Source organism: Glycine max, chromosome 13 (assembly GCF_000004515.6).
Source record: "Glycine max cultivar Williams 82 chromosome 13, Glycine_max_v4.0, whole genome shotgun sequence".
Classification (NCBI taxonomy): domain Eukaryota; kingdom Viridiplantae; phylum Streptophyta; class Magnoliopsida; order Fabales; family Fabaceae; genus Glycine; species Glycine max.
In genome coordinates this window covers 27,705,637-27,730,247 of record NC_038249.2, presented here as the reverse complement: position 1 = coordinate 27,730,247, position 24,611 = coordinate 27,705,637, and the positions used below count along the sequence as shown (strand labels likewise).

Here is a 24,611-nt window from a genome sequence, read left to right as displayed (position 1 = left end):
ACGTGAGTTTTGCTCACTACCATATAAATATATTGCTGAACTGAAAAAGAACGATCGTGGAACCGCCTTTGGTTTCTACTATGCCAGATTGGGGTGACCAGTAAGAATGCTTGGAAGAGGTGAATGCAAGAATTGAAGTAGTGCCAATCCTGCAATCTAAGGCATCCCTTATCCAAATCCACAAACAAGAAGCAAAAGAGTATTGCAAAAAACGGTGGTCAGCAGTTTCATAATTTTTACCCCAGAGAGAGCACATGGAAACTATGTAGCAGCATTTTTTCACAAAGCTTATCATCAGTTGGGAGGTTACCATGTGAAAGTCTCCAGAGTTCAGATGACAAAGGAGGCAGATGGAGGTATGTCAGTTAGGGTGCCAATGTTAGAATAATAAAAAAAATCTGAAAATTAAAAATTCATATACTTTTTCATTCAATTTTATCATATCTACGTATTATATTTAATAGAAATCATACTTTTTGTTATTAAATAGTCAATTTTACTTGATTATATATTTTTTGGTAGACAATTTGTTGGTAACTTTTCAATCACTTATTTGTTAACTATGCGTACTAATTTCCTTGCAATGTTACACTACAAGTAGAGGTAAATTCGAATTCAAAAACCACAAGAACAATACATGGAACATGGAGAGTGTTCCTTAAAATTTTATTTCTGAGATCAATTAAACGAGTTCAGACACAACAAAGCAAGTACATTACATAATTAAAGTGCCTTCTAGATATTTATTTGCTCATCGATTGGCCTTAAAAATGGAAGATTCAAAGGCCACATTGACACACACTACTTCACCGGTATTGGCTTGCAAGTTGACCCTCCTTGACAATGTAGTTTTGTTCTGGAAAGTCTTCACCCTTGAAGTGCCTATCAAGCATGTCTTTGACCCCAGCAGCATAACGTAACTGAACAAGTTTGGTTTATTCTTAATGTTAGTGTTCCACCAAGTGAAATAACTTAGGTAAAAAAGGGCAAGCTAGTGCTATAGAAATTTAAAATACCTGTGCATCTATGGTGGTGCCAGAAATATGAGGAGTCATGGCATGGTTTGGCATGTAACGCCATGGATGATCCTTTGGAGCTGGCTGTGGGAACCAAACATCACCACTATAACCTATAGAAATAAGAGATTAGGAAAGAGGATGGCAAAATTAGTAATTGCAACTTAAAAAGGAATAGTAACAACAACAAAGGATCATAACAGAACTTAGGGACATAACAGAACAACTTGATATTACGTACACATGCTTCATAAATTATGAATGTGTTAGAATATTCACGGTTGATCTTCTCATCATCTATTTATATTACTTATTTTACTCCTATTCATTTTAGAGAGATCAAATCCAAAAAATTTAAGCAGTTTGGTGAAAGCAGATCAATGATTTTAATATCTTAACAAAATTATGGTATTACTACATTAGTTCAATAGTAGTTTCATGTTTTGAAACTGGAAACAATTTGTCAGCTGGTTAATTACCTGCAACGTGGCCACTGGAGCAAGCATCTGCAATTGCTTGGGTGTCCGCAATTGCCCCTCGAGCATTGTTAACAATCAAGACACCTTTCTTGCACTTCGCAATTCTATTTTTGTCAAACAATCCCCTGAATCACAGAAATCTTTGGTTACTACTCATCTCTGGAAGATGATCAAAGAATTTATTCCTTCGGATATGAATAACACTGATAATGCACTTCTCATAATAATAGTTTTGAAAATTAAAGTGGCTTGAGATTTCAAGTGTAAAATAGTGACTTTTTTTATCTACTGAGATATTAAATTTAAAAGTATACCTTGTCTGCTCAGTGAGAGGGGTGTTGATAACAATTACATCACACTTTGGAAGCATTGCATCAAGGTCCTCCTCAAATTTTGCTCCAATCTCTTTCTCCAATTCAGGATCGATCCTAAGTCGATCAAAATACAGAAGATTACAGTTAAAAGGTTTCAACCTCTGGAGTAAAAGCTTCCCAATTCGTCCCGCGCCAACGGTTCCTACTGTCTTGCCTTCAAGATCATAAGCTCTATGTGCAATGCCAGCAACATTCCATTCACCCTTAACAGCCTGATGGTACCCAGGCAAGAAATTCCTCATTAGAATGAGGATTCTCATGAGTTCATCCTCCGCAACCGACACGACATTGCTTCCCGTGACCTCTGCCACAGTTAAACCAGCAGCAGCTGCAGCTTTGAGATCAACGTGATCAGAACCAATGCCAGCAGTCAAAAGCAGCTCCAATTTTTGCGCTTTCTTTATTCTTTCCGCGGTGACATAGGCGGGGTGAAATGGAGTAGATATGATGACATGGGCATCTGGAATGTGTTTCTCAAGTTCTGCAGCAGAACATCAAATTCTCTTAAGTTCAGGCAATTAAAATCTTGAAGGGACAAACATATTTACTTTCCATGATATTATGGTGTTGATTACTCTGATACCTTGTTTGAGAGAAATTATTACATGGTCCAAGACCAGGTTTCAACCAATTTTCACATAACATGTAACCACATTTTTCAATTTACGGTATGAAAAAGAGTTAATAAGATGTCAAACGAAATTTTCCTATTCCACGTAACACATAACCACATTTTTCAATTTACTGTACGAGAAAGAGTCAATGACATGTCAAATGAAGTTTTCCTATTCCACATAACACGTAACCACATTTTTCAATTTGCGGTACGAAAAAGAGTTAATAACATGTCAAATGAAATTTTCCTAGTTTCAAGAACTTGTTGCATTGTACACTTTTGGAGACCAAAATAATAGTTTACTCAAACTTGAATTAAGTAAGCAATATACTAACCAGAATCTGGTCCTTCTTTGTCATCAGTGACAATGTACTGATGACCCTGTGATTCCAGCCACTCACGTATACCCAATGCTCCTTCAACACACCCCACGAAATTGGGGTTCAATTTAGCATACTCATTCCCTTTGTAGAACACCCCCACAATTTTCTTCTTTTCACCTGAGGCCTATTCTCAATCATAGGGAAAGAAATAAAAATTAGTCACGGTCATGCATAAACAAAGTTGAAGAATTAAATATTAATCATGGTCAGGTGTACAAATAATTAAATATTCAGTAACACACATTTATTGAGGGTCTATGGTTATGGTTGTGTGTGGTAACAACGGTTTCGAGTGTTGTGTGGACTTCGACTAGGTGTGGTTGTGCTAGTGTGGGATCACTCATTTTGAGGGTGAAGTTTAATTAGGATATAGCAATAAAAATGACACAACACAGAAACTAAGACGAGCAACAAGTGAAGGATTTGTTATTGGAGTGTGAGTGTTAGAGAGGGAGTGTGTGTTATATAGAAAAGTGAGGTTGCTGAGTGATGACACGTACATGTGAAATGGTGAGTAGGCCTTTGCATGATCAACATGTTTCAGTTTGGCCTCAGTTAAATACATCAGAAAAACTAAAATAGCTGACATAAATAAAGACAGACTAATGAGAATAATATATTTTTTAATACATTTTTTCTGAGTGAAATTTAATAAAACGTATAAAATTATGAGAATTCAACTCTTTATTTAATAATTTCCTGTTTATAATTTAATAAATTTTAAATCCCTTGGTTTGGTGCCTGCAGCCTTCCCTGAACAAATGAGAATAATAGAGTCCATTTTTGTGCCTTTCGATATTATAGGGGTCCTAGGCGGCATGGTTCTCGTTGAGGCATTGAAAATAAAATACTTTCTAATCTGTTTTTTTTTTTTTTAACAATTTGTACACAAAAAAATAGACAGAGAGAGAGAATGTTTTCACTACTTCCTCTCTGTATAAATCCTTAAAATTAAAAAAGAAATTAAAAACAAAGTAACAGTTTTATAAATTTAAAATAAAGATAGTCAAAGATCATTTTAAAAAGTGAGACCTTAAACATTTGACATGCGGTGGTATATAAGTTGACCATATCTAATGTTACATTGATGCCCACTATTTATTCCTCTAAATTTCCATCATTATTATAAAAAGTCAATATTAAAATAAAATATATCACATTAATAAAAGTAAGGATAAATTTGTCCTCAAAATTGTGTTACAATGATAAATTAATTACTGAAATATAAAAAATTTAAATTTAATCAGTAAATGCGGTAAATGTGAACAAAGTATACAGTTAAATGTGTTAAATTATTTTCTCATTAAATTATAATATTTAAAAATCAATTTAACAATAAATTATATTTTTCAACAAAAATTTAGAAACCAATTAATCATCAAATTATCTATAGATTAATTTGTCACTTTCAAGATATTAGAGACTAAATTTAAATTTTCAGCTTTCACAAATCAATTTTTCAACTCCTCACGCCTTAAATGGATAAATTTCACGATTTATCCTAAATTTAATTTAAAACATATGTACAGAACTGCAGTAAAGTTACTCTAGAAAATCCATAGGAACACAACTTAGTGACAAGTTTGATGACAATGTAAAGTAAAACGAATCAGAAACGCACATCACAACGCAAAGAGAGAAAAACTTTGGCATCCCGTGATCGTGATGGATCACGCATGCAAGAGAGAGAAAGAACAACAACAACAACATCTTCACAGGACCAAATCACGCCACCGATGATTAAAAGAAAAAACAAAACATCCCAGAAGAAATGCTAAATTAAATTAACATTAATTGATACAAAATCATGAATTTGAGAAAATTAATATTGGTTTCAAGAAACACATTTTTAAAAGATAAACATGCAATTAATTTGTAACATTTGATTGGGCTTACATGAAGGTTTCTGGTGAAGGTGGAGGATGAGGAAAGTAGCGAGCGAACCGAAGAGGAAGCAGCACGTTTCATCATGGCCATGATGCTCTATCTATGCAAGTAATTTCACTGAAACAAAATTGAAAACTGTAATTAGAGAGAAGAGTAGAGTAATTAAGGTGAGGTTTATACACAAAAATGATAATAAGAAGAAGAAGAAGAAAATATTGGGAGACGGAAGAGTACAAAATTGAGAGCATGCCTCGCTTGGCTGGCTTGGGAAAGGATGAACTAATTCGCAGTTGTGTCTGTTCTGTGTGTGTTGCTTTTTCAATTTGTCCACTGTTAGTATTATACTCATGTGCCTTTCAATTCTTACGTGCCACTCTCTTATTTGACTTTTCTTTGTTTATTTGGCTTTATGCGTTCAATTCAATCTGCCAGGATCTTATCCGCTTCCTAATTTCAAGTTTAATTTATGGTTCCGGTAGAATTTCATATTTTGAGTTTGTCTGTGGTTATATATTTTTTGTTATCAAGTAAGGAAGTTTACCACAAACAACTCATGTATATTGCCCTTCTGTTAACGATTACAATATTTTGGGAGATTGAATTTACACATTTGGCATTTGAGGGATTCAATTAGTATAATTAGAATTAGAACTTGAAAAATTAAAATCACATAATTAATATATGAGGAATCAAAACCATATTAACATAAGTTCGTTAACACAATATATTATTTTATTTCTCTTTTTAAAATTATTTATTTTTTATTTCTATCTACGTTATTTTTCTCATCTAAATCATACACGTCCTAAATGAACGAAAAATATAGTCGAATTGCTATATGCCAATTTTTTCTTATAACTATTGTAATTAGAGTTGTGGAACTTTCTAATGGATCTGACTATGATATTAATCTTTTTTTATTAACAAAGGCTAAATATATTAATAATCACACGGGTACTAGAGGTACCTGTCAAATATACAAGAGTTGTAGAAGATATCGAGTTACAACATAGAAAGATTGAAGAGGGAAAGGGTAGGGGATGGGGGGTGGGGAATAGGGTTCACGGATGGTGAGGGGGAAAAACGAAAGGAGAAGGGGTGGGGGGTAGGGAGAAACTATCCTAGGGGGAGTTTCGACTTTTCACTGCCATTTTCAAAAATGGCAGTGCCAATAACAATTTAGGATAGTAGCAATAGCAATCCTCTTTGGAAGGGTGTGGAAACTTGAAATGTGATTTTTTATTTTTATTGCTGTCGAGTATCACTAGAGTCAAGAGGGCTTCAAAGTCTTCGGTGTCCATATTGTCTTAATTTAGGTTCTTATTACACAAGGGTATTTATGGAAAATAAGGAAAAGGGAGGTATATGTATTAAATAGGGGAGGTATAATTATCATTTGCCAAACGCAAAACGAAGGAGCGTTGCGTTGCGTAGCATAGCTTCTCGCAGTTTCTGGCGATACCATGAGTGAAGAGAGCGAGAGAGAGACAAATCCGCCGCCGCCGCCGCCGTGTCCGACGGTGAGTCAACGTGAGCAATGGATGGTAGAGTCGCAGGTGTTTCAGATTTACCAACTCTTCGCCACCATTCCTCGCAACGCCCAAACCCTCATGTATCGCATTGTAACATTTCTTCTTCTTCATTTTTCGTTTCGTATGATTTCGTTTTCTCAAAGTTTTTTTTTTCTTCTTCTTCTTCTCTTCTCAGGTTGGAGCTTCAACGCGATAATCACATGCAGTATGTCTCCAAAGGCCTTCGCCATCTCAGTTCCGCATTTTCCGTTTTGGACGCTAAGTGAGTCTCTCTCTCTCTCTCTCTCTCTCTCTCTCACACACACACACACACTGTGTTTCTGTTGTTTGAATCGATCGCAATTTTCTGTTATTGTTTTTTTTTTTGGATTGAATTGAAATGTTGTGGTTTAACACAGTCGACCCTGGCTCTGCTACTGGATCTTCCACTCCATTGCTTTGTCGGGAGAATCCGTCGATGATGAACTCGAAGATAACGCTATCGATTTTCTTAACCGTTGCCAGGTATCTGCCTCTAACTCTATTTCTATTTCTCCTTGTTGATATGAATTGTATTTTGAATTTAACATTTTAAATTGCGATGAAAGAATCTTTTTAATTATTGAAAATTTCTTCAAAATAATTGTGGCAATTCAATTCAATCTAGAGAGATAGAAAATAATAGATTAAAAGGCACAAGCAGTTAAGAGTATCAACTATCAAGTATACATATAAAAATAGACAGCAAGCAGTTTAGAGTAGTTTCAGATGGTTGAGAGTGTAATTTTCTTCTAGTTGCGGGAATAGTGTGTGAAATGCACTTTCAAAGGAGAGTAGAGAGAATGTTTAATAGAGAGTTGAGAACCTCACCCTCCAACTTATACTATCAGAGTAGATCAGTGACATAAAATTTGAGCTGGTGTTTGGTTTATTCTTTGTTTTTATTTTTCTGTTATGTTTTTGCTAATAATTACAAATTTACGATGGAATTTAGTATTCAATTCCTAGAACAATAAAACCTTGATATTAGATAGTTGAGCATTGAGCTTGAAATATGTAATTAATATTGTTTGTCATGCCATGCATCCTCTCCTATTGTCTGTCCATTTCATTGCATGCTTATGTTGGATAATGGTATACTTCTGGATGAAAAGTTACAATTACGTATGCATGTAGTGTATTACTAAGTGTTGACCTTTTCTTTGGTAACCCAGAAATATTTTGGACATTTACGATGTACTGAGTTTTTCTGATTGTGTGCGCCAAACATTGCCTAGCTGATCCTTTATTTATCAAATTTTATAATCTTTTGATTTAAGACTAGATTTCTTGGCTGCCCTCTTTTTTTCTCTTCCCATTTCCATCCTCTCATAAATTTCTTGTTCTTTGTATGTCAACAGGATCCGAATGGTGGATATGCCGGGGGACCAGGCCAGGCAAGCAACTATTATAATCTTTTGCCAATTTCTATTTGATTACTGAGCTATGGTTTAATTCAGTTTGATTCTTAATCTTACCTTCTCCATTTCTAAAACTTCATTTATTATTTCTTGCTACCAACTCTAACGTATATGGATAGAAAACTGGCCAATACTGTGGTTACTTATGGAGTAAAATATGCTTCTATAATTATGTTTTATATATACCTGTTGCTTTTACAAACACTAAAGAACATGTCATAGGGAGATTATGTTGTACTGTTTTAGTTGGAATAAATTCAGTTGAATAAGTTTAGGCTGTATTTGTTATTCAGTTTTTATTTTATTTATTATGTTGTTGATTGATTTCTTTCTAATAGTTTTAATCTTTTTATGTGTGTGCGCGTGCGCGCATGTGATATATATGCTTTATATTTTTTAAGGCTACTTTCTTTTTGATGTAACTGTAATCTTGGAAGGAATATGAAACTTCTCAAAATATAGGTTGCTTGTCTTTCCATGTTGGAGAAGCATAATGAATTAATGATTAATGTCCTTGAAATGTTCTCTACAGATGCCTCATATTGCCACAACTTATGCTGCTGTTAATTCACTTATTACTTTGGGTGGTGAGAAATCCCTGGCATCAATTAATAGGTGGTCAGTTTATGCACCCAAATCAAGTTTTTTTGATATTATGTTGCATTACTTATTTGGTAGAGTTAGTCTTCATTTGTGTGGAATTGATTGGTTTAGTACTTTGAACATATTATTCTCAGAGATAAACTGTATGGGTTTCTGCGGCGGATGAAGCAACCAAATGGTGGATTCAGGTTTGATATCCTATACATCTCTGTGACTTCAATTAACATTAAGAAATTATACCAATATCACATATCCATTTTATTTGTATTTGATAAATATAAATATTCATTAATTTTTTATAAATAATGGATAACTTTGTTGTGGTAATGCTTACAAGTCCATCTATTTGCACACTGGTTGCGCATGCATCAATCACACCAATGAAGCATGACGGGTTTTGATTTGCTTGTGTTTGTTGAGCCAGTTGGACAGAAATTAATCCACCACCATACACAAATCTGAAGGGTGTGACTTCAAGTGCTGTGTTAAAAGCATTTCTAAATGTGATTTATTCTCATTGTTGTTGACACATGTAGAATTGATTTGGGAAACCATCTTTTTCTAATCCATTCTTTCTTTTTCCATCATCAACTACTTTTATTCAGGATGCATGATGAAGGTGAAATTGATGTTCGAGCTTGCTACACTGCCATTTCTGTAAGTTGTTATCTGTCTTTATTTCACACATGCTTATGTGTGTGTGTGTGAATGATCAGACAGTTTTACTTTGTGTATCAGCATTCAGCATCATGCATATTCTTATTAAAATGACAGGGTGCTTAAAAAAAAAAAGCTTTGGACTAAATGAGACCGTTTTGCTGTCATCATGACATTTACATATATTGTTTGTCGGAGGGGGGCTTTTTAATGCTATGGCTGGTATAAAACAGTATCTATTGCTTAACATAGAGAATCTTGTTGGAACCAGGTTGCAAGTGTTTTGAACATTTTGGATGATGAGCTGATCCAGAATGTTGGAGACTACATTATAAGGTTAGTTTCAATAAGGAATAACTTTAATTTTGGCACTAAATCTTACTGTATGTTTTCTGGCTCAGAGAGCATTGTTTAGAATAGAAACTTCATACAACTTAAACTCATTATTTTTGTTTCTATTGCTTTGATTGTTGATTGGTTTTCCTTAAGCTCAATTTGCAAGCATTCAAAATATGCTCACAACATCAAATCAATCTGTTTTGTTATCTCTTAATTAACCATGTGTGGCCTCACATGTGACCTTTAAGTATAGCCTCTGGTAATAATTGAAAGCTGCATTAGTTGCAATGCTATTACTGATTTTCTACATTTTTATTTTTATTTTCATTTTCTCGGTGCTCTAAATGGTTTTTTGGCATTAAGGAAAACTATTTTATGATCCCTTCATTAACTTGCCTTAAATGGGATTAGGACTTATGTTATTTGAAAGTGAATTCTCCATTTGTTGGTGCTGCAAAATGCCTTTGGGGCAGTTTTTATATTAGACATGGTTTAGATGGCTAATTATTGTTTCAGCTATTTGATGGCTTTGCACTTCAGAACTTGGCATTCCTTGGTATTAACATCATTTTCATAGTTGACTAAAAATGAAATAATTAATGGGTTCTGCTAATGAGTGCCTTAAGGTGCTGTTAAAATATCAAAAAATATTTTTTTAAATTCAAAATCATGATGGGTTGCATTTGGAATCATAGTAGCACACGGATAACACCTATACACTAAATCTTTTTACTTTCGATTCTTTGACTTAACTCTCAAGGTTTACATTCTCCATAATTTTTTTTTTTTTTGTGTAGTTATGTAATACTTGCTTTATTATCTGCTGCTTGTGCTTTCTCTGCAGCTGTCAAACATATGAGGGTGGCATTGCTGGTGAGCCTGGTTCTGAGGCTCATGGTGGGTATGTATCATCATACTATCGCCATCCCTCTTATTATACCTCTTTACTAGAAAAGTGGAATTAAAAACGTAAGTTACAAGAAGTGTTCTTATTCTTGACTCTTTGTTTATCAGGTACACCTTTTGTGGATTAGCTACAATGATTCTGATTGGTGAGGTTAATCACTTGGATCTGCCTCGATTAGTTGTAAGAGAATTGTTCCTTTCCCACTGGCTTCCAGTTATTCGGATGAATTTTTAAGTTGTTGACTTGAAGTTATATGAATGATTTAATTATCTGAGGTGTTGCATTAGGACTGGGTGGTATTCCGACAAGGTAAGGAATGTGGATTCCAGGGGAGAACAAATAAACTGGTGGATGGATGCTATTCCTTTTGGCAGGTGATTAAAATTTGGTATTTTCTTCTTCAATCTTCTTTGTGATATAGTTTGATTGAAACTTGAATGTAATCAGGGAGGTGCTGTTGCTCTATTGCAAAGATTATCTTCTATTATCAACAAACAGATGGAAGAGACATCACAGATTTTTGCGGTATCTTATGTATCTGAAGCAAAAGAAAGTTTGGATGGAACCTCTAGTCATGCAACATGCCGTGGTGAGCATGAAGGTAGGTTAACTTTGAAGTACATGTTTTAAAAATTTCTACAATAAGTTTCCCCTTTAATCTATATTTCTTTCTAATTTCATTTATCATGATATTAATACTTATTTAAATTCTAATTCTCGCAGGCACCAGTGAATCCAGTTCATCTGATTTTAAAAATATTGCCTATAAATTTATTAATGAGTGGAGAGCACAAGAACCACTTTTTCACAGTATTGCTTTACAGCAATATATTCTCTTATGTGCACAGGTCTGCATTTTGTCTACTTGTTTCATGTCATGATCCTAGTATTTCTAATTTATTTCTTAAGATGCCTTATTGATTCTTTGGAAGCTTGAAAGGAAAGTTTAGCTTTATTGATTGCATCTCGATCCATCTGACATGTTTTGTAAACATAAAGATGGATGACAAGTTAGAAATTTTAAATTTCTGTATGAACTTTGACATAATCAAAATGTTAGTTGAATCATTTGACTCTTTGCTAAAACAAAAAGGCATTATCAGTTGACTTCATTTTCAGACAAATTAAAAACAAAGTTTAACCTTTTGGTAATTAATTTCTTTTAACCAATTCTATCTATGTACTTCCATTGCTAGCTTCAATTTGTTGAAATTTGCATTATTAATTTGCTTGATGCAGGAGCAAGAGGGTGGACTGAGAGACAAACCGGGTAAACGTAGAGATCATTATCACACATGTTACTGTTTAAGTGGACTCTCATTGTGCCAGTATAGTTGGTCAAAGCACCCAGATTCTCCACCACTGCCTAATCTAGTATTAGGCCCCTACTCTAATCTCTTAGAACCAATCCACCCCCTCTTTAATGTTGTCTTGGGACGATATCGTGAAGCTCATGAATTCTTCTTTACTGAGTCGTGACCACTGGTTTTAGCTACCAACAACTTTATTTGTATAATGTAAAATAAATTCATTGGAACATATAAATGTAAAACAGCATTGGATTGCTCGGGTTTTATGTCTCTGGGTTTTGATGATTATTGATAACTTGATATGGATATGTATTGTGTTGAAGGGTTGACGTGAGATCATGTAACCGACCTCACCTAGTGAGATAAGCCTTTGCTGTTATTATTGTTGTTGATATGAATATGTAGTTTCTTAAAATAGAAGTTTATGTCTATTGTGTTGTCTGCATTCAGAGAAATCATTATAAACTTCTGCTGCCTTGCCTTATTGAGCTCACTTGGATGAACAAATACATTCCAAGTTCCTTGAATCACGGGGATTCAAGATTTCTTGAGGCTTAAATAATTCAGTTTGCAACTTACAGCAGAGCATGGTAAAGACAACTTTGATAATAAAAAAAGTTTAGTGCCAATGAAGACTTACAATGAGATCAAAGATTGTTTATACTTGCAAATTTTCCAAAATTCTAACCTAAATAATACAGTTGTCTTAGACAGGTAGTTAGCCAATTGAGTTAATTTTACAGACTTCATGGCATAAACAACTGATTTGGGCCCTTCCCTGTGACCGATAGTTATGCTAGAAACTGTTGTAAAAAATAGTGCACCTTTAGCACAACGAATTGGACATGAAATTAAGACTTGAAATTGGAAATCAAAATCAAAATCAAATATGATGTTTGAAGGGCTTTTTTTTAAGAACCTCAGGACCCAAATTCATATAACCATACTTATTATTTTTAATAAAAAAAAAACTAACTCTAATTATTGTACCCACTAGGTAGGCCTAATAGTGAGTGTGAGATAGATACATAAGAATTTAGGTTGGATTGTCATTGTCACTATCATACACACAGAAAAAGCTAACTCTTATTCTTAAATCTCAAGTCCTAACCTTTATTCTATAAATCACAAATCCTAAATTTATTGCTACCACCATTCTTGTTACCTTCATTGTTGTCAAGACCACTGATATTATTATTTAAAATCATCACTTATGAATCAAACTTTTTACATAAGCTCGTCCATGATTATTCTTAATTAGAAATATTGAAATTGAATTAGAATTTAATTTAAAATCACATCTCTATATTCTAATTCTTTGTACAATCTAAATATAAGAATTATTATTTTAAACCAATATCATTTTTAAACTATAATTATAATTTCCTGTGCCGAATGCACCTTTATGAAGTGTTAAAGTAATCTCCTCTTTTTTACTTATATAAAATTTGATGTAAAACAATAATCAATTTCCTCAAACCAAAAGAGATTATTTATTATTTTATGCCCCTTTTTAAATTGAAAGTTTTAAGATTTGAAGTAAAAGAACAGTCAATATCCAAAAGACATTTGTAGCTGAAAGAAAAAACGAATATATCCAAAAGACACTTACATATTGCAAAGCAAAAATTATAGGGAGCAAACATCATTTTCATCTCGCAAGTTATTTTTTTTATCTTTTGTATCAAGTCACTCCTCGTGATAGTCGAGTGTTGATTTCTTTTCAGCTGAAATAAAAGGTATCTTCTTCATAAAACAAAATGTTTAGAAGGCATCTTCTGTTGTTCTGTTAAGTAAAACAAAAGACAAAAGTGTTTTTGACTACAATTTAAAATACACCAAACGGGCTCAGGACCCAAATTCATATAACCATACTTATTATTTTTAATAAAAAAAAAACTAACTCTAATTATTGTACCCACTAGGTAGGCCTAATAGTGAGTGTGAGATAGATACATAAGAATTTAGGTTGGATTGTCATTGTCACTATCATACACACAGAAAAAGCTAACTCTTATTCTTAAATCTCAAGTCCTAACCTTTATTCTATAAATCACAAATCCTAAATTTATTGCTACCACCATTCTTGTTACCTTCATTGTTGTCAAGACCACTGATATTATTATTTAAAATCATCACTTATGAATCAAACTTTTTACATAAGCTCGTCCATGATTATTCTTAATTAGAAATATTGAAATTGAATTAGAATTTAATTTAAAATCACATCTCTATATTCTAATTCTTTGTACAATCTAAATATAAGAATTATTATTTTAAACCAATATCATTTTTAAACTATAATTATAATTTCCTGTGCCGAATGCACCTTTATGAAGTGTTAAAGTAATCTCCTCTTTTTTACTTATATAAAATTTGATGTAAAACAATAATCAATTTCCTCAAACCAAAAGAGATTATTTATTATTTTATGCCCCTTTTTAAATTGAAAGTTTTAAGATTTGAAGTAAAAGAACAGTCAATATCCAAAAGACATTTGTAGCTGAAAGAAAAAACGAATATATCCAAAAGACACTTACATATTGCAAAGCAAAAATTATAGGGAGCAAACATCATTTTCATCTCGCAAGTTATTTTTTTTATCTTTTGTATCAAGTCACTCCTCGTGATAGTCGAGTGTTGATTTCTTTTCAGCTGAAATAAAAGGTATCTTCTTCATAAAACAAAATGTTTAGAAGGCATCTTCTGTTGTTCTGTTAAGTAAAACAAAAGACAAAAGTGTTTTTGACTACAATTTAAAATACACCAAACGGGCGGCAAAGGTTCAGACAAGAGGTGAAACAAGTTCAATTAAATACGTTAATTTTTTTTTATAGTATTCCCAGCATTAAGTGAGAGACTTATCTCTCGAATTATACAGTTACGCATAAAAATAGTAGCTGTCAGCATTTTCATTTAAGCAAGAATCTAATAACAACTTGATTAAAATGTATTGATAGTATAATAGAATTTTTATGTCCTCATTTAATCATGAATTAATGTATAATAAGATAGTTGGTTTTTTTCTCTAAAAAAAACAGTTAACTTTTTTTAATTTGTGTTTGAACTATATTGTTATTTGACTTATGACAATTTAATAAGATCCATTTAAATGATTGATTTCTTTCGAGATATATTTTTTAATACTCACTAATTATCAAATTTATGATCACATATTTAAGTGATACAGTTATTTATCAATCATATCACATCATATTTTTTTATCTATTAATTATGTCACATATAGTTGGCTTTTGTAACAAATTTTGTAAAAATTATTTAACTTTGATTTCTAATTTAGTAATAATAGTATAACATCTTTACCCTGATAATATCCGTGTTTTATAGGTAGAAAAGGTCGCATCAAATTCAGAAAAAAAGGCGCATCAACGATTTAATCATGGCCGGCGGCTTCAGTTTAATCAATAATAAGCAGTGCGATAAGTGATAATTCGGTGGTGCTTGCTACATATGAAGCTCAATGGATCTATTCTATGAAAAAAAAGACAAAAAAGTCATGCATTGCTTTTATATAATTTCACTTATTCTAAAGGTCAGAAGACTTGTTAATTGCTGTTAGTGATTAGTAATACCCGCTATTGATTCATGCCTTTATTTGCCAAGTAACCCATTGCATAAAAGGTTTATAACATCTCCCACGTAGAGTTTAAATCTTTTCTATTCATTTAAAAGAATACATTATATTTTCAATATATTATGACTTTGGTTCCTCTAAGTGATACACAGACAATATCACGTAATGTCAAATAAGTAATTAGAATATTAGATATGTCTCTAAATTTTATTATTTATTATTATTTTAGTGCTTAAATATATGTTAATATTATTATTTTATTCACTCATTTTTTGAAATTTTGGATTAATATATTTATCTATTTTGCACTTTTAGAATTTTTTTATTTTATTCAACTCATGAAGTAGTCACAACAATCTACATATTTAAGGATTAAAATGATTATTTATCCACCAATAATAATACATTTTATTCTTTTAGTTTCACTAGAAAAAATATCAAAAAACTAAAATTAACAAATAAGTTACACTTAGTTATATCTCAAAGAGTTACATTTAAATACTTCCATAAAAGGATTGATTCATAATATTTAATTTATATATTAATGTCCGACCAAAAAGTAATCAAACTTAGTTTGTTTTTTTTTTATAATTGGAACCTCTTAAAGAAAATCGGTCATGTGAGTTCGAAGGAAAATACCTTTCATCCCATTTTCTTTCATATTTTAATTAAATCTTTAAATTTTTAAAAGTTGATGCACTAGATATTAATTAAAATAGGAACACTTCTTTTTATCAATATAATTTTAATTTCTTTCTATTCACTAATTATTATTGTCATCAAACTAAAATAAATATTACAATAACAGTTAAAAACCTCTAGCTAGCTAACACTAACTCACATCGTTTTTTCATCGAAAGATACATGTAATTTATACGAAAAAATATATACTAAACTCAAGCTCCCAAGGATATATAAAAAAAACAAAGAGGCTGTTTCCGGATTCGAACCCATGACCAACAAGTCACCAAGGCACAACTTTAGGCTCGCCCTCCTCCCAAGGATATATATCATTGTAAAATGTAAATTGATTAGTTAAATGGTTATCAATTAGCATGCATGAAGTGATATACTAATCACCCCTCAATAGCATGCATTTTTAGTGGAAAAACTGCCGGTGAGTGCATCACCCCTCAATAGCATGAAGTGATATATTTATATACCCCTCAATAGCATGAAGTGATATATTTATCACCCCTCAATAGCATGCATGAAGTGATATATTTCTAGTTAGTTCCAAAACTCTTGAACACACTACTCTCCATGACTACCACTAAAAGTGAAAGCCCAGCTCATCAAGAAAAGAAAGGTGAAAAAATGAAAAACTCAGCAGAGAACAAAAAAGAAGAAGAAGTAGAACTAAAACCCTCAAAGAAGAAGGAACAACACTATTATCCAGTTTCAAAACCACCTTCAGCCCCAACACTACAAGACTCATTCAATATCTCTCACAGCCACCACTCTTTCAGCGAAGGGGACCTTCAGATGGTGGCGGCTAGCTACTCTCTTTCTTCGCTCAGCGACGGCGCCATTAAGGTTGTTAAGGATGAAAAGAATGATAAGAGTTTGGTGGTGGCAGTGATGGATGTTGAAGAAGATGCTGAAGATGCTGATGGAGTGAACAAGAAAGAGGGTAAGTGGTACGTTGTTCTTTTGGCACTAAGGATTGCTGCTTTTGTGTTATGCCAAATAGCTTTCTCTGTGCTGGCTGGTGATAGAAGAAAGAAATTGCGTCGAGGGTCATCAACAAACAATTTGTATCTTTCATACTATGATTCATCATCGTCGTCTGAATATTCTCAAACACATTGGTATGACTACGAGGCATTCAAGTAAGTTGCTCTTATAATCTATATCTCCTTTCTTTCATTTTTTATGCATAGATATTAATTATTAGTTTATTAATTTTTGTTAGCATACAGGAGAGATTGAATATGTGATATTTTTCTCCTTCCTCTATCTTCCTGCTCCTCATACATAACTTTACTTTGTTTGAGTTATAAAAAAAGTTTAGAATCATCTCCTTACTTAACAACCTTTTGAAAAAAACAGTTTTTTTGTTCGTAATTGTAAATAATATTGCTAAAACTTTGGTCTTTAATCGAATTAAAATAATATGTGATTTGTGTAGCTGATTTTATTTAGTGAAATAAAATTTTATTGTTGCATGTCTACCTTTAATTTTCACTTTTTTTAAGCGAAGCTGGCATACACATGTGGTACATGTAGCATACCAGGAATATATTAAAATGAACATAGAAACACAAGTATGCATGGCCGAAACCCATGAAGAGAAAAGCGAAAAAATAAAAAGCACTCTTCACTCTTGAATGTGAGGATAGATCCCAAAAAACCTGTAAAAACCGACTAAAAGAATCTATATTATTAGTTAACTCTATGCAATAGAACTGATTCAGAGAATTAACTCAAGCCACACATAGAAAAGTGCTGCAAAGAGGAAACCTTTTCACTTTATTTGTTGTTTATATATACACTTTTTAAAATAAAAATAAAGTAAAAACATATTAACATTTTTATAATTAACAATAAAAATAGAAAAAACTCAAAACCAAACTCACTTTATTTCTACCTTATCACTTTATTATTATTGCTTCTGTATGGTGCAACTGCAAAAATATTTGTAGTGGGCTTAATTTGTTAAGGCGTTGCAATATGCGCGGTTTTGATTTGGGTATGTGATTATGCAGGTACTTCCTATCAGTAAATATAATTGGGTTCGTGTATTCTGGATTGCAAATATATGATATAGTGAAGTACATGATTACTAAAAGACACACAATGGACCCCAAGCTGCGGGGTTACTTCGACTTTGCTATGGATCAGGTAAAGCCACTCTTCAGGGATATTCATTATATTAGACACTACTGAATGTAGCACTACTTGGCTTTTGGTTTAAGCTACTCTGAATTTTGTAACATTAATTAGTCTCTTTTATTGACAAATGTTGATGGTTAATTTTGCAATATTTCCTTTTTCTTTTCTTAACCATCCCACCAATTCTATATTTCAAATAATATATATATATATATATATATATATATATATATATATATATATATATATATATGTTTTGTTATTATGATAATATTAAAAATAAATTTAGAACATAAAATGATTAGTTATTAATTATTTATGTCTTGAGTTGTTAAATAAATCCCCTATCGTTGTCGTTGTCATAGAAGTTTTAATGTTGATTGAGGTAATGCATGCATGATGTTACCGACTGCTATTGACCTTTCTGGTAGGAGAGATACACACAAAGAGGTGATGGGTGTGTAAAAGTTTTCTTATTTACCATTTAATCTCTTTGTATGTATATCTCTCGAACGGGAAATTTCTACACATGTTTAATTCCTAGTTCCATGGATCAGCTTGCCACAATCTCTATCTCTTTTTGTCACATCATTTATTACATGTCATATTTCACACTCTCTAAAGGTTGGATAATTAACTTTTTCACAAATAAAATTATTTACATTCATAAAATATCATAAAAACACAATAAAAATTACACCATAGAAAAAATAACATATACAAGAATTTTAATGTGATTTAACACCTTTTACTTACGTTCACGAAATTTTCTCAAAAAGTATTTTATTATTACAAATGATTATAAGATTGTAATACACTCTAAATAATGTATCATTTTACAAACTCAAGTATTTCACTCAATGATTATAAAAAATTATAACACTCTCACATAAAGATATTTTTCTCTTAATAGAGTGACTTTATTTCACAATCTCTCTTCTCACACACTCTCTTTTGATGTGTTGTTTTTTCATTAATTATCTTCTCTATTTATAGGAAAGATTTTCACTAATTATAATAAATAAGTTTTCTTGAAAATTGAATCAAAAACAACTTTAAATGCATTCATTCAAATAAGTTTCATATTGTAAAATATAATCTTTTACTTTGCATTTAAATCATCTAAACCTTAGTGATAAAAAATTGATTTTCAATATGCATACACCTTATCTTTTAGCTTGAAAGTCTACACTCAAATATATAATTTGTTGTATAAATTCTCATTTAGTTATATGATTATATATGCTTACTAAGCTCTAAGTAGTGTGTTTCATGGCTTCAATTAAACTGCAGGCCTTAGCATATCTTCTAATGTCAGCATCATCATCAGCTGCCACCATAGTCTGTAGTTGGACAAACAGTGTTTTGGCTGCAGACAAGCACGTGCAAATGGCGAACGCATGTGTTGCTTTATCCTTCGTTGCATTTGTGGCCTTTGCCTCTTCCTCTGTTGTTTCTGCTTTCATTTTTTGTAGAGTCAACTAGTGTCTGCAATTGGTCTATATAGTAACATTATATCTATTATTGTATGTGTCAAGGACACAAACTGTATGTGTGGATTTTACAATGAATTTTAGTCGGACGTTGCTGATATGGTTTGCAGTTGAAGTTAGATTTGTCTTAGTATGTGATTCTAATTAGCTATCTATTATTGTATGTGTCAAGTACACATACTGCATGTGTGGATTTTACAATGAATTTTAGTTCGACATTGCTGATATGGTTTGCCTTTGAAGGTAGATTTGTCTTAGTATGTGATTCTAATTAGCGTAGCGATGATACATTAATAAGTAAGTTTATGTAACATTCTGTTATGGCTGCATGCTTTAATTTTGGGGCAGTTTCTTTTCATATATATGTATTATCATAGAGGCTTCATTTTAATAATTTGTGCACATCTTATGCCGAGTTGGGTATTAATAATATTTGTACTTAATAAAAAAAAAATTGTGTGAGGATTGATGAAATTTTAGCATTTTCGAGTTATCAAGTGCCCAAAGCTTCAGAAAAGATTCGTTTTTTCATGAGATAGTGTTCTACATTCTAGCTTATGCAGAAAACGAAATTTTACACCTACATTTCAATTATATATATTATACAAATTGGAACATACACTAGTTACTCATAAGCTATTCAACAACATACTATATTATTATTGCATAGTGTTGATAGCACACAAACCATATGAAGGTAATTATAAATTTACAAAACAAATAACAACCATATCTCTAGCTAGGAGATTCATTACAACAAACACTCAAATAGTAAATTGTTAAAGAAGAACTTAAGGCCATAGAAATTGGCATGCATATTATGGAATGGGATATATGACTACTTTCCCAGTGGCTCTATTAGTCGTGAGATAGGAAAATGTCTCCATGGTCTGAGAAAATGGAAAAGGGCTCTTAATCTTCCTAGCTATGTTAATTTTTATTCACATTTTAAAAGTTTAAACTAGTATCCTCAAAATGACTTGATTATACTCTTAATCTTCCTCAAACTAACAAAACATTGGCTAATAAGAAAAAGACACTATATCTCCCTATTTTATTTGATGTGTTATTTTGATTCCTGTAGTTTTAATTGCCAACATTTAATCATCATATATTTTTTAATTGTTCAAATTAAGTCTCTCGTTTTAAAATTTAATCTAATAATTAACATAAACATAAGAAGTATCATTTGTTATTTATTTGTGAAGATTTACATATGAAAAGATATATATAAAATAATTCAATAAGAATAAAAATAAAAAACCTGTTACATTTTATTTTTTATATAAATTTTTTCTAATTTATATAATTTAATAATACATTACACCCTAATTACATTTTATAAAAAAATTATTATAAGACACTCTAAACATTTAAAACTAAAAACCTAAATACGAGCAATTAAAATTATTATAGAAATTAAAATCCACCAAGATCCCTCGTTGACTGGATTACGAGGATGAATAATTCGGGAAAAAAAATAATTAAAAGTTGAATGAAAAAAAGGACACAGCATCAAGAAAACACATCATGCATGACGTGCAAAAGTATGGCGTCGATAAAAGACTCAACCTTAAAGTTAAAAATAATATTGTTTTGATAGAATTTTCTTGATGAAATATATATTTATATATCTATTCATGGAGTTGATCTATTCAATCCAGTAACAGTTTAGTTCGAGGACGGAAAATTCAATTAAGGTTAAACTTCTATGTTTAAATAAGTTTTTAAATTAATAATTTTTAATTGAGTTTTTAATATATCGTGTAAATTTTTTAATGGAGTTCCTAAAATTTCAAAAACTTTTTAAATTGTCATTTTCCGACAATCTTAATCCACACTCACGGCTGAATCCAGAAATGTATTATTGGAGACTTTTTTAAAAAAATTAAATTTCTATTTTTTGATAAATAGTAATTTAAAAAAATATTTACTATTTTAACTCATAAATTCAATCTAATTTTTATTTTAAATGATAATAATTAAGTTTAATGTACCTAACATTATAATAATAACAACAAACACAATGAATTTTACCCAATTTTACATTAATTATCCTTAATCATTATTGTAATACTAACACACATAAATTAGTTTTACATAATTTTAGATTAACAAAATATATATACAAGGCTCTCTGTCTTCCTCTAGATCCATTGATGCACACACTTACTCACACATATGTTATAATTTTGATTATTTTAATATTTAAATTAAAATGCTATAATCAATAGTCTATTTTCTATGTTTTTAACTTAAATTTATAATCAATTAAAAGTGTAATTGTTATAAAAAAAATTCATCAGCAAACGATATACATTTCCTAACAAACAAAATTTATGATGTACAAATGTTTTTGTAAAATAAACAAAAAGTTATATCCTTTTTTCTTTTTGCTGCAGTTCCTAAAATATAAAATTTTTATTGATGAAAATATTTTTTTGGTGATGAATTGGTAAGGAATTTGGAGTTTTACAACCATTTGTATTTATATATGTTTTAAATTTTTATTTTAAAAATACAACAAAATTCTTAAGGAAATAGTATTTAAGTAATAACTTTTGCCAGTTTTGTTATTCATTTTTATCTTCATCTTTACTTCACAAATTTCAAAATTAGATTAAGTATATTTTGACTTTGAAATCATTTTTTGTAAAAAAATTTAAATATAGAAATTTTTAATATTGAAATCATTTTTAGGAAATGTCATCAGTCCCATATGTTTGATTTTTAATGGTTTATTTCTTTCAATCTATCATTTGAATTTTATCTTTATTTATAAATTAAATGAATTTTAGCATTAAAATGAATTTTCAAATTGTTAAAAAAATAACATATGTCACAACATAAATTATTTATCACCAATATAAAATATAATTTATATTTTCAAATATATATTTACTATGAATTAATCAAATAAAATTTATACATTTAAAAATATTTATTTATTATAAATAATTTTAGTCATCTATTATCTATATATTGGAGCTCATTGTTAGGGCAACTTTTTAGACGTGTCACACTGTCAATAATCTTTTCAAAATTACAATTCAAATAACATGCTTTCTTTTGTGCAATTAACTTGGTCTTAGGAGACTATTGGGTTGTCTCAAAACAAAAGTTGAAACCCAAAGCTATTCTGTCTATTTGAGCATCCCAACAAATGAGATAGAGTTTGTTTACCACCTTTTTGCGAAAAACATGAACATTGAACGTTGGTGCTCTTCTTCCTATGATCCTCTGCATGGAAGATTGCATCCAAAGGTGCAAAGTTGGACTTTCTTTTTCCTGATAGAGTCACAATGGTGCAGGTATCAGTGCGTATACAACCTCTTTTGAATTTTTATCTACTCAACAGAAACTGTTTAGAGGTTCAACAAATTTGGAGATCAAATCTTTTGGGATTCAAACAATTTGGTTTCCCCGAAAATGCATCACCAATTTTGGATACTTTAGAGGCTAAAGAAATTGAGTGTAATAGAGTTTAGTGAAAAAATGAAAAAAAAAATCTCTAAAACTGATCAACATGCTTCTAATCCTTTCCTTTACATTTCCCCTATTTTATTTTAATTTGTTTGAGAAAACCCCAACTTTGTCAAACCCTAACTTCTCTCTCTTCTTCTCTATAGCTCCCTGCGGATACCGTATCCAACGAAAAGCTATTGACCTTGCATGATCGTAGCCGTGCGTGGAAAAACTTCATTGGATCATTCTTCCTTGGAAATCGTAAAGCTTGTTTCAAGATAAGATTTTGCTTTCTTTGCTTCTCTTCTTTCTAATATGCATTTTTATTTTGTGAAATTGATGTTACTATTTGGTTTGGTTTTGTTTTTGCAAGATGCTTTGTACTACAATGTTGTATTGTCTTCCTCACTTTGATTCCTCTATGTTAAAGTTCGTTTGTTTAAAATTTAAAATAAATTATTTTGTTGTTGATTCTGTAATATATGTTTGTGTTTTTGAAATTTAGTCTTGCGCGGAAGGAATCTTAGATTGAAGAATTTCTTCGAGCCTACCTCAGAAAGAAGTAAGGACTTCTGGTATATGGTTTAGTTTTGTTTTAGCCGGTTAGTTTGATAAGCTATTTTTTTCTTTTTTTGTGTTGCAGAAAGGAAAAATAATTTCAAGTAATAATGGGTGAGACGTGTACAATTGTTTGGTTTTTAAGGTTTCTTTGATTTAATTTTAGGATTCTTAGTGGACCAGATGAAATGTGCAGGTGATACAATGAGGGATGATGTGCACAAAAGCATGGAAACAAGAAGTTGGAGATATTAACATATTTTTAGCATTTGATGCAGAGCAAGATGTTGTTTTGATGCATTATAAAGAACATATTTTCATGCATCAATTTAAATTAATTTTAAAATTACATTCTTTTAATTCATTTTAAAAAATCATATATCATAACTGTTATAATGATAATTATTATTATTATATACCTATTGTATTGTATATTGCTTATAATTAAAAATGTTGTTGTGATCAAGATCCAGAAGGTTGTTGGAAATCTCAAACATGAGATTGCGGTTGAGTCAAAAGGATATTACTATTCTAAAGTTGAGAAACTCACGTTCTATGATTACTACACTTAAGGAAGTCTCTTTGCTTTGTTGCATGTTATGTATTATAAATTGTTTACCTACCTTCTTCCAAATTAATGTTCATGCTTAATGCTTAATTGTTTACAATCTTTGGTTTTTTGGTACTTGGATGTTGTTGTTTTTTCTTGGTTTTCAATATAAGGAAAGGTTGTTTGCATGTTTGGTATGTTAAACAAGTTAAAATTTTGTCTCTAAATAATCTTTATCTAACTCACAACTAAGCTATGGCAAAATTGAATGGATAACATAAGATTGAAGTTTGGAATACGGCTTTAAAATTTCCAGTAATTTGGAAATGAAGATGGTTTCTTTTTTCCTGAACACATCTGCCACAATTTGTTTGATTGTTGTTTTGAAGTAGAATGTTGGATTAAGTTTAGTTTTGTATCTACTTTTGCTTCCACAATATGATTCCATAGGGCTTTGTAATGACTATAATTTTGATACTCGTAATTTCACAGAATTCAGATTTAAGAATCAATTGGATATGAGTATAATAAAGAAATATTGAAATATAGCTTTTGATGAGTGTGTTATTCTTA

At 31.0% G+C, this 24,611-nt stretch overlaps 3 protein-coding genes across 5 annotated transcripts; 2 read left to right on the top strand and 1 right to left on the bottom strand.

Moving 5' to 3' along the window:
- Window positions 1-529: 529 nt before the first annotated feature.
- On the bottom strand, window positions 530-5,067 carry LOC100794313 (formate dehydrogenase 1, mitochondrial-like). Of its 3 annotated transcripts, none has more exons than NM_001400399.1 (7): window positions 4,990-5,067; window positions 4,765-4,872; window positions 2,821-2,992; window positions 1,810-2,350; window positions 1,496-1,620; window positions 1,017-1,129; window positions 635-920 (listed from the first exon to the last, which is right to left on the bottom strand). In NM_001400399.1, the coding sequence occupies exons 2-7, from the start codon at window positions 4,843-4,845 to the stop codon at window positions 807-809; spliced, it is 1,146 nt and encodes a 381-aa protein (NP_001387328.1). In that variant the 5' UTR covers window positions 4,846-4,872; window positions 4,990-5,067; the 3' UTR covers window positions 635-806. The 3 variants fall into 3 exon arrangements, with proteins under 3 accessions (NP_001241342.1, NP_001387328.1, NP_001387329.1); NM_001400400.1 differs by having other exon boundaries at window positions 5,006-5,067; NM_001254413.2 differs by lacking the exons at window positions 4,765-4,872; window positions 4,990-5,067 and adding an exon at window positions 3,111-3,294 and having other exon boundaries at window positions 530-920.
- Window positions 5,068-6,182: 1,115 nt separating this feature from the next.
- Window positions 6,183-11,958, top strand: ERA1B (farnesyltransferase ERA1B). Its single transcript, NM_001360091.1, has 14 exons — window positions 6,183-6,367; window positions 6,463-6,549; window positions 6,686-6,791; window positions 7,667-7,702; window positions 8,259-8,341; window positions 8,464-8,517; window positions 8,935-8,986; window positions 9,258-9,322; window positions 10,170-10,226; window positions 10,340-10,412; window positions 10,520-10,606; window positions 10,680-10,833; window positions 10,956-11,080; window positions 11,472-11,958. Exons 1-14 carry the CDS (start codon window positions 6,219-6,221, stop codon window positions 11,709-11,711), a joined length of 1,368 nt encoding a protein of 455 aa, NP_001347020.1. The 5' UTR covers window positions 6,183-6,218; the 3' UTR covers window positions 11,712-11,958.
- A 4,369-nt stretch (window positions 11,959-16,327) lies between these two features.
- Window positions 16,328-19,690, top strand: LOC100792732 (CASP-like protein N24-like). The gene is given in 3 exon segments (NM_001254153.2): window positions 16,328-16,969; window positions 17,846-17,981; window positions 19,266-19,690. Coding segments are annotated over 3 exon segments (897 nt in total). The 5' UTR covers window positions 16,328-16,400; the 3' UTR covers window positions 19,458-19,690.
- The last annotated feature ends 4,921 nt before the right edge of the window (window positions 19,691-24,611 follow it).